At 37.0% G+C, this 13,127-nt stretch overlaps 1 protein-coding gene across 1 annotated transcript in view; it reads right to left on the minus strand.

The window, feature by feature from the left end:
* LOC145770658 (synergin gamma-like) overlaps positions 1–13,127 on the minus strand; it is a 33,488-nt gene that overhangs the window by 4,069 nt on the left and 16,292 nt on the right. The window contains exons 6-11 of the mRNA XM_082582351.1: positions 12,913–13,037; positions 12,534–12,719; positions 10,734–12,128; positions 9,838–10,036; positions 9,440–9,655; positions 2,520–2,723 (exon numbers count right to left, since the gene is read on the minus strand). Coding sequence (XP_082438477.1) covers positions 2,520–2,723; positions 9,440–9,655; positions 9,838–10,036; positions 10,734–12,128; positions 12,534–12,719; positions 12,913–13,037 — 2,325 coding nt within the window. The remainder of the gene's footprint in view (positions 1–2,519; positions 2,724–9,439; positions 9,656–9,837; positions 10,037–10,733; positions 12,129–12,533; positions 12,720–12,912; positions 13,038–13,127) is intronic.

Consider the following 13,127-nt stretch of genomic DNA (forward strand, 5'->3'; position numbering starts at 1 on the left):
CTTTTGTTACATACAGCACTACTAGGGTGATTCATAAATTGAAATTTTTTTAATTCAATGGGGCACCCTCTTGTATCGTGTCAATACCTGAAAAAATAATCCAGTCAAATTTTTAGGGCAATCGAAAGCATTTTTAAGGTTGCTACCGACTTTGAAAGCTGCATATAATACACAAATGTCAATGGGGTATGCAAGCTCGACCCTCTTAGATTTTCTTGAAATTCACACTAAAGTTTCATATTGATGTATAATGAACACAAAAAAAATTTCAGCTCATTTTCTCAAGACGTTTAGACCTTAAAGCCCTTCAAAGTCACCAAGGTCCCTCAAAATGGGTTCGCATGTACATTTTCCTCTATGTTTGGGTCTTCATAACTTTTAATCTAAAGCATTTACAAAGCTGAAATTTGGTATTCTGATTAAGAAGCAGCCCTAGTTTTCATATCTACCACCAAAATTGCTAATTTCAAATTAGTTTTAGATATAGAACCTTTCAAAAATTGAAATTTTTTACATTTGAAATTTTTTTATCAATTTTTGATGTCCGCTATCTCTTGAACCATCTTTACACCCTCCAAACTTCAATAATTTCACATTTGTTTAGTGTCAGTCTCATGGGGGTTAATTACCAACTAGTATAGATCAGGGATGGATCCAAGGGGGGGGGGGGGGTGTGAGGGGGGGGCGCACCCCCCAAAAATTTCAAACTGTTATTATTTTAATAAACTAATGGTATTGAAATCTACTAGTATTACTTTATATGTTGATAGATCATAGCATTTTATCTCAGCATGTAACGAATTGATGCTGTGTAGATTATGGAATGTGTACCAATGGAAATAATCATGTGTTTTGTACTGCTCATGTTTTTAAACTTTAGAATATTTCCCAAAATTTCATCACGTTTTTGAATTTTGTTATACCATAAGTGTTTTTTATTCATGCTTGTTTTTAAGACTTGATTTTTCATGCACACTTTCTCCGTTTTCAGGTCTTTATTAATATTAAACAAAAAGGATGCAACCTAGTTCGTACCCTGAACAGTTCGTACCCTGAAAAGATTGAGAGAAAAAATTAAAAAAAGCCAAAGTCGCTGATCGCAGTTTCAGCAAACATTTTAAAATTTTTCTTCTGAAAAGACCGAGAGAAAAAGTAGCACAAAGCCGAAGTCGCTGATCGCAGTTTCCATAAACAAACAAAAACTCAGGATCATTATCAGAAATTTTAAAATGTTTGCGGAAACTGCGGAAAAACGGAAACTGCGATCAGCGACTTAGGCTTTGTTCTATTTTTCTTCTCGATCTTTTCAGTTTGTTTGTTTGCGGAAACCCGATCAGCGACTTCGGCTTTTTTTAATTTTTTCTCTCGATCTTTTCCTAACCCTAACCCTTTTAAAATGTTTGCGGAAACTGCGATCAGCGACTTCGGTAAACTCTTATGATCATTCCCGGAAATTTTAAAATGTTTGCGGAAACTGCGGAAAAACGGAAACTGCGATCAGCGACTTCGGCTTTGTTCTATTTTTTTCAATGGACCTTTTCAGTTTGTTTGTGGAAACTCCGAACAGCGACTTCGGCTTTTTTTAATTTTTTCTCGATCTTTTCCGGGTACGAACTGAGGGTATGAACTGTTCAGGGTACGAACTAGGTTGCACCCAACAAAAACATCTGTATTAACAACATGAATGCTTATCAGTATGCCAACTACAGCAGAGACACATTTTGACAGTGCCACACTGATCGACCTCCTTGAATGAAAATAGATTTCAGCAGCACCCCCCCAAAAATTAGAGGCTGGATCCATCCCTGGTATAGATTAATGATACGCGAAATGGAGTTTTGTGACAATTGGTTTGGGAGATAGCGGACATCAAAAATTGATAAATTTTTTTCAAATGCAAAAAATTTCAATCTTTGAAAGGTTCTATATCTAAAACTAATTTAAAATTAGCAATTTTGGTGGTAGATATGAAAACTAGGACTGCTTCTTACTCAGAATACCAAATTTCAGCTTTGTAAATGCTTTAGATTAAAAGTTATGAAGACCCAAACATGGAGGAAAATGTACATGCGAACCCATTTTGAGGGACCTTGGTGACTATGAAGGGCTGTAATTTCTAAACGTCTTGAGATGATGAGCTGAAATTTTTTTTGTGTTCATTATACATCAATATGAAACTTTAGTGTGAATTTCAAGAAAATCTAAGACGGTCGAGCTTGAGTTGATATGGAATGACCCATTTGTGTATTATGTGCAGCTTTCAAAGTTGGTAGCAACCTTAAAAATGCTTTCGATTGCTCTAAAAATTTGACAGGATTATTTTTTCAGGTATTGACACGATACAAGAGGGTGCCCCATTGAATTAAAAAAATTTTCAATTTATGAATCACCTTAAGCACTACCTTCTGTAGGAACAGCACAACAACGTCAAGTTGTTTATTTCAGCATATCTGAAATAAAAAGCTTGAAGTTGTTGGAAGATGCAGCTGAATTGGTGACAACCGATATGAAATACTTACCAGAGATAAAACGTTGACCTTTGACCGAATACACGACCTCGTTGCAAAGGTCCGGTGATTGGATGGAGCCGAGTATTTGGTTGGCTTTGGCAATAATTTCGTTGCCAGCTGACAGACACTTCTCCCACTTTTCAGTGTAGAGCTCGGTTTGGTCGGAATGAGTGGGCGTGATTTGCCAATCGTCCGACGAAAACTCAATGTTTTCTGAAATACACACAGAGATATATGAGACAAAACTAATGACAAAAATTATTCAACAAACTTTGAAAAATGAAAATAATTTGGCTAAGTTAATTATTGTATTGATTCTGCTCGTTTTGGAGCGCCGACTTCAGATGAAAGGCTTCTTTTTCGTGCCACCAAAAGTTTAGTTAGGTGTTATACCGCAAACAATATATTTTTAAGATACCTGTCATCAGAGATGGGCAAGATCACCTGTTTGGGTGATCTTCAAGATCAAGATTACCAAGAATACGTGATCTTAAAGATCAAGATCACCCAACATTGTGATCTTGAAGATCAAGATCACTTTTTTGGAGTACTTGAAAAAATGCAGTACTTGATCGATGAGGGTGCAAAAAAAACAAACTTTGCTTGTAAGCAACCTAGTTAAAGGTAATCGGTATTGCAAATTTTTGTTTTTATCTACTTGAACACTGGCCTCAAAATTATATAATGTTAATGACTGTTGCTATTATCAATCGTTGCTGTAGTTTGAGTAGTAAGTTTGCAACCTCAAGGCCGAGGGTTATTTTTGGACCACAGTTATATCTTCATCAAGGGCTTTCAGACCATCCAGCTCTGATAGAGGTAGGCGCAAATGGTTGTCTTGATTTGCATCCAATGGAATAGTTCTCCAATAGATCACTTGACAAAGAAACCTTAAGATCGAACGGCGCTGGTTCGGCTCTCGGGGTATGAGCTTAACTATGCATTTCAAAGACAGCTCTCTAATCAGCGGCACCTAGTGATGGAATGATTAAACAACCAACCACAACAACAATCAGAAACTTTACTCAGCCCATCTCGGTAACCGGGCATGCATAAATGATTCATAGCCTCAAAAAGTATGCGAAACTGCCAGGATCAAACTCTCAAAGATGGAATGGAATGATCTCAAAGGGAAATACTCAAATAATCTCAAAGAAGAAACATAGGAAAAACATTCTTAAACTACCAGTACACCATTTGTCATCAAACTATTGTATGGTTAATATTCAAAGCTTTTATTCGTATTGCAAAGTAGTTGTCGCAAATTTTGATTGGATTATATATCAACAATAATCGCACTAGTTACTCATTTGGCATAATTGGTACTGCTGTGTCTGGCTGTCTGCTAACAAAAAAGCTCAGAGATCTGATGTCAGATAAACCGTTTCAAACAAAATCAAAAACTACATAAAAAGGGGTAGCATTTATTTACACATTTTATGTACTTTTTTTTTTATACGTAACCTATATTTCCTAAACAATTCTCAGTCTGGTTGGCGCACTGCAGTGTGCAATAGGCCAATTCACGTGACCAAAGTCGACTAGAGTCTATTTTTTGGCATCGCAAACCTAACGTTTCAAACATCTAAGATTGGATCAATGAAAGCAAACAAATTTTTAGAACTCACAATACAGAAATAGAAACAAATTTTAATCATTTTTTGTCATTCTCTGATATACATACAGTCGTAGGCTAGGTTAACACAGAACGCTTTTTCAATTTTAAAATGGCAACACTAACCAAACTCGGTTGAGACTTCAAATCGATTTTTATTAGACGCATGAGTCATATTAACAATGGCTAAATGGTAGTAGTTACCACTAATTAGGCAACTTTGTACAGTAGGCCTACCAGTTCAAAAAAAAATGTCTCTATAATATAGCCTATAGTAAGTCAACTTAAATTCAAAAGTGATCTTGATCTTATTGACTTTCAAGATCAAGATCACACAAAAAAGTGATCTTAGATCAAGATCACCAAAATAAAAGTGATCTCCAAGATCAAGATCACGCCCATCTCTGCCTGTCATACATGCAACTTTTTGTGTTTAAAGACTTTAGACACATTTCCAGCAATACTATATTATATGCTAAGTTCATACGAAATAAGAATTATGGCATACCTAAAAAGAAACACTCTAAATACACGATACGAAATGTGTACATTACTTGCCCACACTTGTAAAAACTAGATGATTAAAAGCTCTGTTGAAACAAATGCTATTGTTTGTTGGCAATGCTGCAAAACATGAATCTGTCAGCAATCTCTGCCTGGTCAAGTTATTGTGCAATTTCATGAGCAGCTAATAAAGCAATTACGTACGGTATGTATTTTTATGACTTAATATTGCTTAAACCGTTATTGAGCACTGAATAATGTCTGTACGATAAAATTGTTTCACTGACAGAATTGACATAACCCGAGAAAGGTAAAATATTGTCCAAGTGGGGCTAATGTTTCTGCATTCAGTGTTTTCCAACATTTTTGTATAGGTGCTAATGTGATAGCTTTCAATGTACTTTATTAATACTGCATCAACCCCATTAGTGATGGTTGGTTTTACCTCAGTTATGAAACAAACACGCATCTTCTAAAATCCACCCAAGCCAGTGAGACTTACTGCTAACAAATTCTAGGGTTAGGCGTACAGTCGAAGAACAAATATAACCAGTAAAAAAACTTAGCACTAGTGATCAATTGCAATCAACTTAATGGCGAAGTGGTAGGTGTCTTCACGTCTGATTTTGTAACGTTGCGCTCAATTACAGGTCGGGTCACAGTTGTTGAAATATTTTTCATCAAACTGTTATCGTTGAAACCTGAACCTTTGTCCATGCCGAAGTTGCCGATTCACACCAGTGGCAAGATAAGCTATTATTTAACACCTACCACTGCTAAAATTATAAACACAGGAGAACTAACAAAGCGACGCTGGTCTGTTACTAAGCCAAGATCTAAAAAAGTACAACTTTTTTTCTGTCAGATGTAAATTGTAGATATTCTTGATGCACCCATAACAACAATGTTGTTCCACAGTGCTTTGGTCCCACAGCACTAGACGGCATTGGCCCTCACAATACGAGTCAGAAATTTTCATCGATTCAACGTTAACATGCAGTGAAACAATTGAAAATTACGAGACAGTTTAGCGCGTTGGTTCTTACCTTTTTGTATGTTTTATAAATATCAGATTTACCCCCTATTCATTGATAAACTAAAGTAGGTAACAAATTACATCAGTTATATTCAATGCGACGGCTGCCCTTGTTTTTTGGCAACAAGTTGTTGAATTTCTGGTAATGTATTTCCTATCACTGACAAGTTGATGACTAACGCTTACGAGCACACATATATCACTGTTACTCTTGCACTATAATGAAAAATTAACCTCATTACCTTCAAAAAAGTATTTTCTTTCCATATGGCAGAGCTTCAAGCAGAAACCAATCACCAGGGTTCAACCTTTCATTACATTGCGACTTCTATCAGTCGGCTAACGTTGTGGAATGTGGGTTTATTTGAAACCAATATATACGCGACTGAAAATTGTTTGCTGGACAAACAAAGGCACTTGAGCGTAAAGTAGATAGAAAAAAACTATACTTCGCCTACGTGGAGAATCCCGGCTTGTTTAAGTTTGTTTTTCAATTGCTTTAACGTCGCCAGATGTCAAAAACTCAAGCGATGATATAGAATTCTTTAGCAAGCTGATATTAGAATTTACAAAAACACACCAACTCAAAAGCTGAATAAGCGCGAAGCGTATCAATAACTTACATCATAGTTCGTTTTTTTGACGTAGGAAAACAGTTATTAAATACAAACTTGCATTACTAGACAGGTTGCTACAGTAAGCTCCGCAACAAGAGCATGCAGGCTCGTACAAAAGTGTACATACATACATGCACGTGTCAATTTAATAGCAAAATATTAAACTTAACATCCACAACACTTCAATAATTTCATGCATCTTTAGTAAAGTATCTTTCGGTGGTTTATGACTCAATATACGAGGCATACACTACACCAGGGGTTCTTAACCAGGGGTACGTGTACCCCTTGGGGGTACGAAACACCAAAGCAGGGGGTACGACATGCAGTGTAAAATTATACGCTATTTTAAGTATTTTTGTGCAGAATACGTAACAAGTCGCTTTTGTATGTCCATATTAGCCTACTGGGGAGGTTTATATTTCTCAGGGATGGATGCAAGGCACATTTCTTTTCAACAAACATTCTATGGAGGATAATGAGCAAACGAAAGACGATCTTCTTGAGATGAAAGTTCACCATCATCATCGGCCATGCCTGAATAAGGCGTCGGCTACCGTGAGTCTCCACAACGATCGATTGTCCATACTTCTAATTAGGTTTTCAAAATTCTGGTTTGTCCATGTTGAAAGATTTTTGAAGATTTCCAAACGTGGACGACCCCGGTGCCTCTGACCAGGAAATCGCCTCATCATTGCCGAGTGTTCAATTCCGTGTTTGCGGTAGACATGCCCGATAAATGTCATTTGCCTTTTTTTGATAGTTGTGATGAGGACACCAGGGGTGCACCAGATGAAAGTTAGCAGTAAATGAAAAATGGAGTTTGATTCAAGGCAGTTGGATGCCTTCTGGTGTGCACAGCAACACATTTCCCCAGTTAGCAAAAGAAGTTTTCGAAATCCTTGTCTGTTGCGACAACCTACTTATGTGAAACTGGGTTCTCAACTCTTGTAAACATCAAAACTTATTCGAGGAATCGTTTGGATCCAAGAGATGATATGCGTGTGTTTATCTCAAAGAATGAACCTCGTTTCAACCTGACCGTTGACGAAAATCAGCATTAAAAAAGCCATTAGTAAACTGACTGATTGTTGGTGTGCTGTAAATATTCTTGAACTTACAAGACTGTTTTTAATGCAGACATTCAACGCGCAAGTTATAAATACACTGAGTTTAATTCCTATTATTACAATTCAATTTACTTCCGTCGGTTATTGTAGACAGGGGGTACGAGAAAATTTCATGAACGCTCAAAGGGTACGAGCGCTAAAAAGGTTAAGAAACACTGCACTAAACTATCAAACTACAAAAACTGCTCAAAAGCCAAGCGGAGCGAATAGTTTCAAAAATAGTTGCTAGCCACCCAAAAACCTTGACAGCCGGTTTTACCCTTATTGGGATCATCAGAAGGTTCTCATTCGGGGGTGAAACAAATAAAGTTTTTTTTGTTTAAACGTGCAATGTAGAAACATTTTGTTTATTATATCAAGGTGGTATGGGCATGTTTTGAGAAAGGATGGAGATGATGTTTTGAGAAGAGCGCTAAAATTGCAAGTAGAGGGTCGCAGAAAACAAGGAAGACCCAAGAAAACGTGGAAAAGGCAAGTTGAGGCGGAAAGCAGCAAGGTGGGCTTGACAAGAGAGGGCGCGTTAGACAGATCGATGTGGGGGGGGCAGGATGTGAAGGCGACTGCAGCACTTTGAGGTGAATCCGGCCACCATCGGTAACGGCCAACGGGGACATCACCGGATTAAAACTGGACTACTGCACAACTACTACTACATCAGAAGCAGAGTGAAATACTTTCATTTCTATAAAACTTTACTTTAACGTCAGCAATATACAAGACTTTGTACTTTCGATCAAAAAGTTCAAACCAAAACTGAACGAATCCTCAAGCGGAATCTTAATATAACCGCTACGTGAAAGTTGACTATTCGAAACAATGCTTTGCACCTCTCAAATCATATTTGCAAGTTACTTTAATGCCACAAATAACGATCTTTTTTATCATTTATCACTATCCTAGTAGTAGGTCATACAAAAATAGTAAACCAATTAAAGAAAATTTCTTTTTGTTTTGTTCCAACCCCGGCTGAGCCGTGGTGAAGATTTGCTTCTGGCTGTTTTAGGGGAGAGTGGGGTTAGTCGGAAAGATTTTTTTTTAAAGTGAAATTTAAAACAATTGGTGCATAACCTGACAACTTGAAGCGGCTTAAATTATCACCTATGGTGTCCTCTATCATACAACCAAAAATAAGTATTGAGTCAATTAAGCTTTTAATAAAAATTTAAAATAAACAAACATACAATTGATTTTTCAACTAACCCCATGCCTGGGGTTAGTTGAAAAACGTCAGTTTGATGCCCACCAATGAACTGGATACTATTTTTTCAACCAACAAACATTTACATGGGGTTGTAAGCAAATATGTTAACTTGCTTTAAAATCAAAATGCAATGAATTCTACATCAAATCATCGTAAAACATTTTTTAATAAACGCATTGTTAAAACTTGTGATGTCGCATATATAGCACTTTCCAAGTTATTCAAATTAAAATTTTACAATGTATGTCTGCTTAAAACAAGTACATTGGCGCTTATACTACTTATTATCATACCACGACGATGTACTCGTATCATACTACATAGTCATACCGTTATCAAAACGTTTTCCAACTAACCCCACCCACTATTTTCCAACTAGCCCCATTAACATATGACAAACTATTTTCTTAAAAGATTGAAGCATGGTGCGTTGGACTAAAATTTGCTTATTTCTTAGTGTTGTAGAACACCTACAGCTGACACACACCAAAAAACTTCTGCCTATCTTTAACGATATCGACGCATAAGATGTTTTTCAATACGCCAAAAATTTTACTTCGAAAGTAAGAAAATACAAAATTGTCAGCCAAACAGGTATAGCCTACCTTGACTCAACAAATCGAAACTAACATGGATTATGTGTTTTTATAAACTACTTCACATGTTGGCAATAAATATTTAAAAAAGTTATCGAGAGTTAAAAAAATGACCATTTTTCAACTAACCCCGCCTTCCAACTAACCCCACTCTCCCCTACATTGCAGCTTAGCAAGGTTAGATCTTATGATCCCTAATCTTCAATTATTCCGCAAAGACATCTACCCACCATATTTGCTTCCAGCACTCTGAAGAGGAAGCGAATTCGAAACAGTTTCGTTTTTCGCGTCTTCTGCTTCAACGATTTTCTCATTTGTAGTCACATCTTCCTCTTCCACATGATTATAGTGGAGAACCGTGTCTGCCTTTGAACCTCCATCGTGAACTTTATTGTCATTTTCTACTAAAGTTGAGTCACTGATGACAGGAGTGACTGGAAAGGAAACTGGAAAACATTGAAGAAACAAAGTAAACTATTGCAAATACTTGGTCAAACTAAAAATAATGACATTCAAACAATAGAAAGATTGAGCTTTGAAGTTAGACGTAGCAAAACATTGAATAAAATGGTCATACTCGACCGCCTAAACAATAAACATATTGTGAGCTATGTTATCAAACTCTTACTTGGAGATACAGGAAGCATTTCGTCATCGTTGTCAACAGATTGCTTTAGACTACTTTCAGAAGCAGTAACCACAAGCGATGAGGTTTTGTGCTGATCTTGGTTTTTTTTGGGCAGCTCAAACGACGCAAAAGCGTCAAAATCATTGAGAGTGGAATTTCCTTCTTCACAAGCATCAAACTCACCAAAAGAGTCGGGCGGCTAAAACAGCAAAAAGAAGTTGAACATAAGACGTGACTGGTTTTGCGAACGTCATCGTTGAACGTCTTGAACCAAACAGCAGAAGAGGTAATGAGTTTTAAGGCCGTTTTCTTGTGCAGTGATACACGCCTTTTAAAAGTAGATGTTGAATGCACGGACAACAAATAAAGATTTAGCATAAAAAGTGATTTCAATCGGAAAAATTAAAATGCTTTCACAAAAAAAAATTAAAATTTAACTGAACTGTTCAAGCCTAACAAGAATACTTCTGAAAACAAATCTGTTTTGAAAGCCGGTATATATTTTTTTCAACTGCCAGAGGAAATTGCACTGTCCTTCAAGCCAGCTATTTCTAACGATTTGATGGCATTCATTAGCACAATACTTCTTCATTTCTATTCATACTAAACTGATACTAAACTATTTAATATCTTCATTGAACAATGTCCAGATATAACATAATGCCGCAAATTGATCTACATTCTACAAGTTCTTATTTATATACACATGATATCTTAGCATAATGAGAATGAGGGCATGTCATTTGGAAAATCAATGATATCCATGGACCTGTGTGAACCGGCATGATTAATATAATGATTATAATCGTAATAATCAGTTCAGTGATTATCGCGCGGTTGGTTATAAGTCATTGCTTAACAAATTCTTTTAAAACATCATGCAAAGATCTTCATACCAAGTCGGGAGGCGGTTCTGCGAAGTCGTTGTAGTCGTCATCACAAAATGAAGGCCCATATCTTTTCCTTGGTGCTGATGCACTGGCTGACGTTGAACTTGGGAGTGGTTGAACGCCTGTGCCGGGGTTAACCATTCCAAGAGACTGCTGGGATATTGTATGAGAAAGACTGTGAAGTTCGAGGCTTTTTACCGAGTTCGTATCTGATTTAATGGACGAGGTGTCGTTTCCGGCGACAGAATTAGACAGCACGTCCTTGAAAAGACTGTTTTTTATCGTCAATGGTGAATCGTTAACACTTCTTTGAAAAGATGTTGGATTTGAACCACCTGGTTTCCGTCCAGTTATTGCACTATGGTTGAAAGTTGGCCATGCAAGGACATCTTCTGAAGAAAATTTAACATCTAATTTTGGCAAGTCATTTTCTGTGGAGGCATTTGAGGCAGAAGTGACAGCGTAATCTGTTGGAAGAAGACCGGTTTCTTTAGATGTAGATGGAGTGAAATCAGAAAAGGATTCGAAGCCTGAAAACAAAGGATTCTTTTTATTATAAAAATGATCTTCGATGACGGATAGTTTAAAATCTTGTTTTTCAACGCTATTATCTTTAGATGTAGATGACACGAAGTTAGAAAAGTCACTAAAATCTGAATAGGAAGGATCATCTTCTTTACATGCAATTGACGCAGAGTTAGACTTTTCATGTTCTGTAGTAGTATCTCTTTGAAAGATTGACGAGTATGCTGGAGGTTCAAAATTGGGATAACTTTTCGCTTGGCTTGTTGATTCACTGGACGGAGTAGTAGTTTTAAACCCTTGAAATGGGTCAACTTCCTGAGATAAACCGCTAAAAGCGGCGTATTTGTCGCTCTGGTTGACAGTTGAACTTGGTTTCAGTACAGATGGCACTTCTGCTTTTTCTACAGCCTTAAAATCAGACCAATCGTCGGTAATTAACGTTGCGTTGTTAGTCCTTTGTTTATGTGCTAAATCTAATCGTGAGACCGGTAAGCTGTGATTCGAGTTTGTCGATGTGCCAAGTGTCTTGTTTTCGATTGAAGGAAGTGGAGAACTTTGGACCGGCGGGGATATAATTTCTTTGGATGTTGATGAGCTATTATCAAATGTTGGTGGGGGGACAACAGAAAAAGGTTGCTTTAATGGATCAACCATGGGAGGAGGTAAGGAAGGGACAGATTGAAATTCTTGAAAATCGTCAAAGTTGTCTTCTTCCTTTGAAACATTCGAATGATTTGCAATTGCGCTAGACGGTGGCGCCAGTTCCTTTTGTTGAACAGGTTTAGAAGTTTCACTGCTTTGATAAGCAGTCATGTAAGGGATGGGGGCAGCAGGAAGGTTTAAGACGGATTCCATGTTGAGGTTCTTTTGTCCGTTCTGTATAAAATACTTTGGTTATCATTTTTCTCTTTCAGCTGTAAAAAACGATTTTTATAAGGTAATCTATATCAGGCGTTCAGGTATAACACGTTGTACAGATCCTCACACAAACTTGCATAAAATGAGTAGTTGAGTACACATGTTAATTAACGTTGTTTAGCAAGCCTCAACGAACATGATTGTGAAGATGTTAAACTTAAATATTTGGCAAGGAGTCGAACAAGAAAACTTTGAAATTCTTTGCAACCATACAAATATCACTAAATAAAATAAAAAAATTCTCAATGTCATGAAACATTTTGACCTTTATGCAGGTCCTATCAGACATAACACTACTCTCAATTTTCAACAAGTTAATACAACCTATATTTTGTTAAATCTTCTGACAAGCAGCAACAATACCTGGGTCAATGCAATAAGAGCAAGCAGGGAAAATAGCTCATTTTGTTTCAGTCTTCCTGGGATAGTCTGGTTTGCTATAGCCCACAGTTCGCCCAACGTTTGCTTGGGAAGGTTGCATTGTAAAAGGATAGGATAGAGTTTGGCCGTATCTGTCAGGCCATCCGCAGCAATACTGGCTTCATGCACCTTGCGAAAGTTAAGCATAAGTTAGTTGAATACGCGCATGAAAGTTTTAAGTTTCAGACTAAGACGAAATATGCAACAAAAAAGTTATTTATTGATATCATACGAATGTAGAATTTGTAAGTGAAAAGTTGACACATTTTTTTCCTTACAGTTTTGATATTAACATAAATGCGTTTTTAGCACAAAGACTAACATGCTTATAAAGTAGTGGAGCATTGGCTAAATCGGATGCCCAAGAACTCATTGTGGTCGATTGTTGTTTAGGTAAGCTAGCTTGAGGAGGTGTTGCAGTCACCGGGACTTCAGCTGGTCGTTCAACTGCAAAAACACAAGTAAACAAAACGAGTTGGTCAAATATATATTCATGGTACGAGTGATTGCCAAGTATGTCACATAAATCAAAATCAC

Source organism: Aplidium turbinatum, chromosome 5, assembly GCF_918807975.1.
Source record: "Aplidium turbinatum chromosome 5, kaAplTurb1.1, whole genome shotgun sequence".
In the NCBI taxonomy this organism is placed as follows: domain Eukaryota; kingdom Metazoa; phylum Chordata; class Ascidiacea; order Aplousobranchia; family Polyclinidae; genus Aplidium; species Aplidium turbinatum.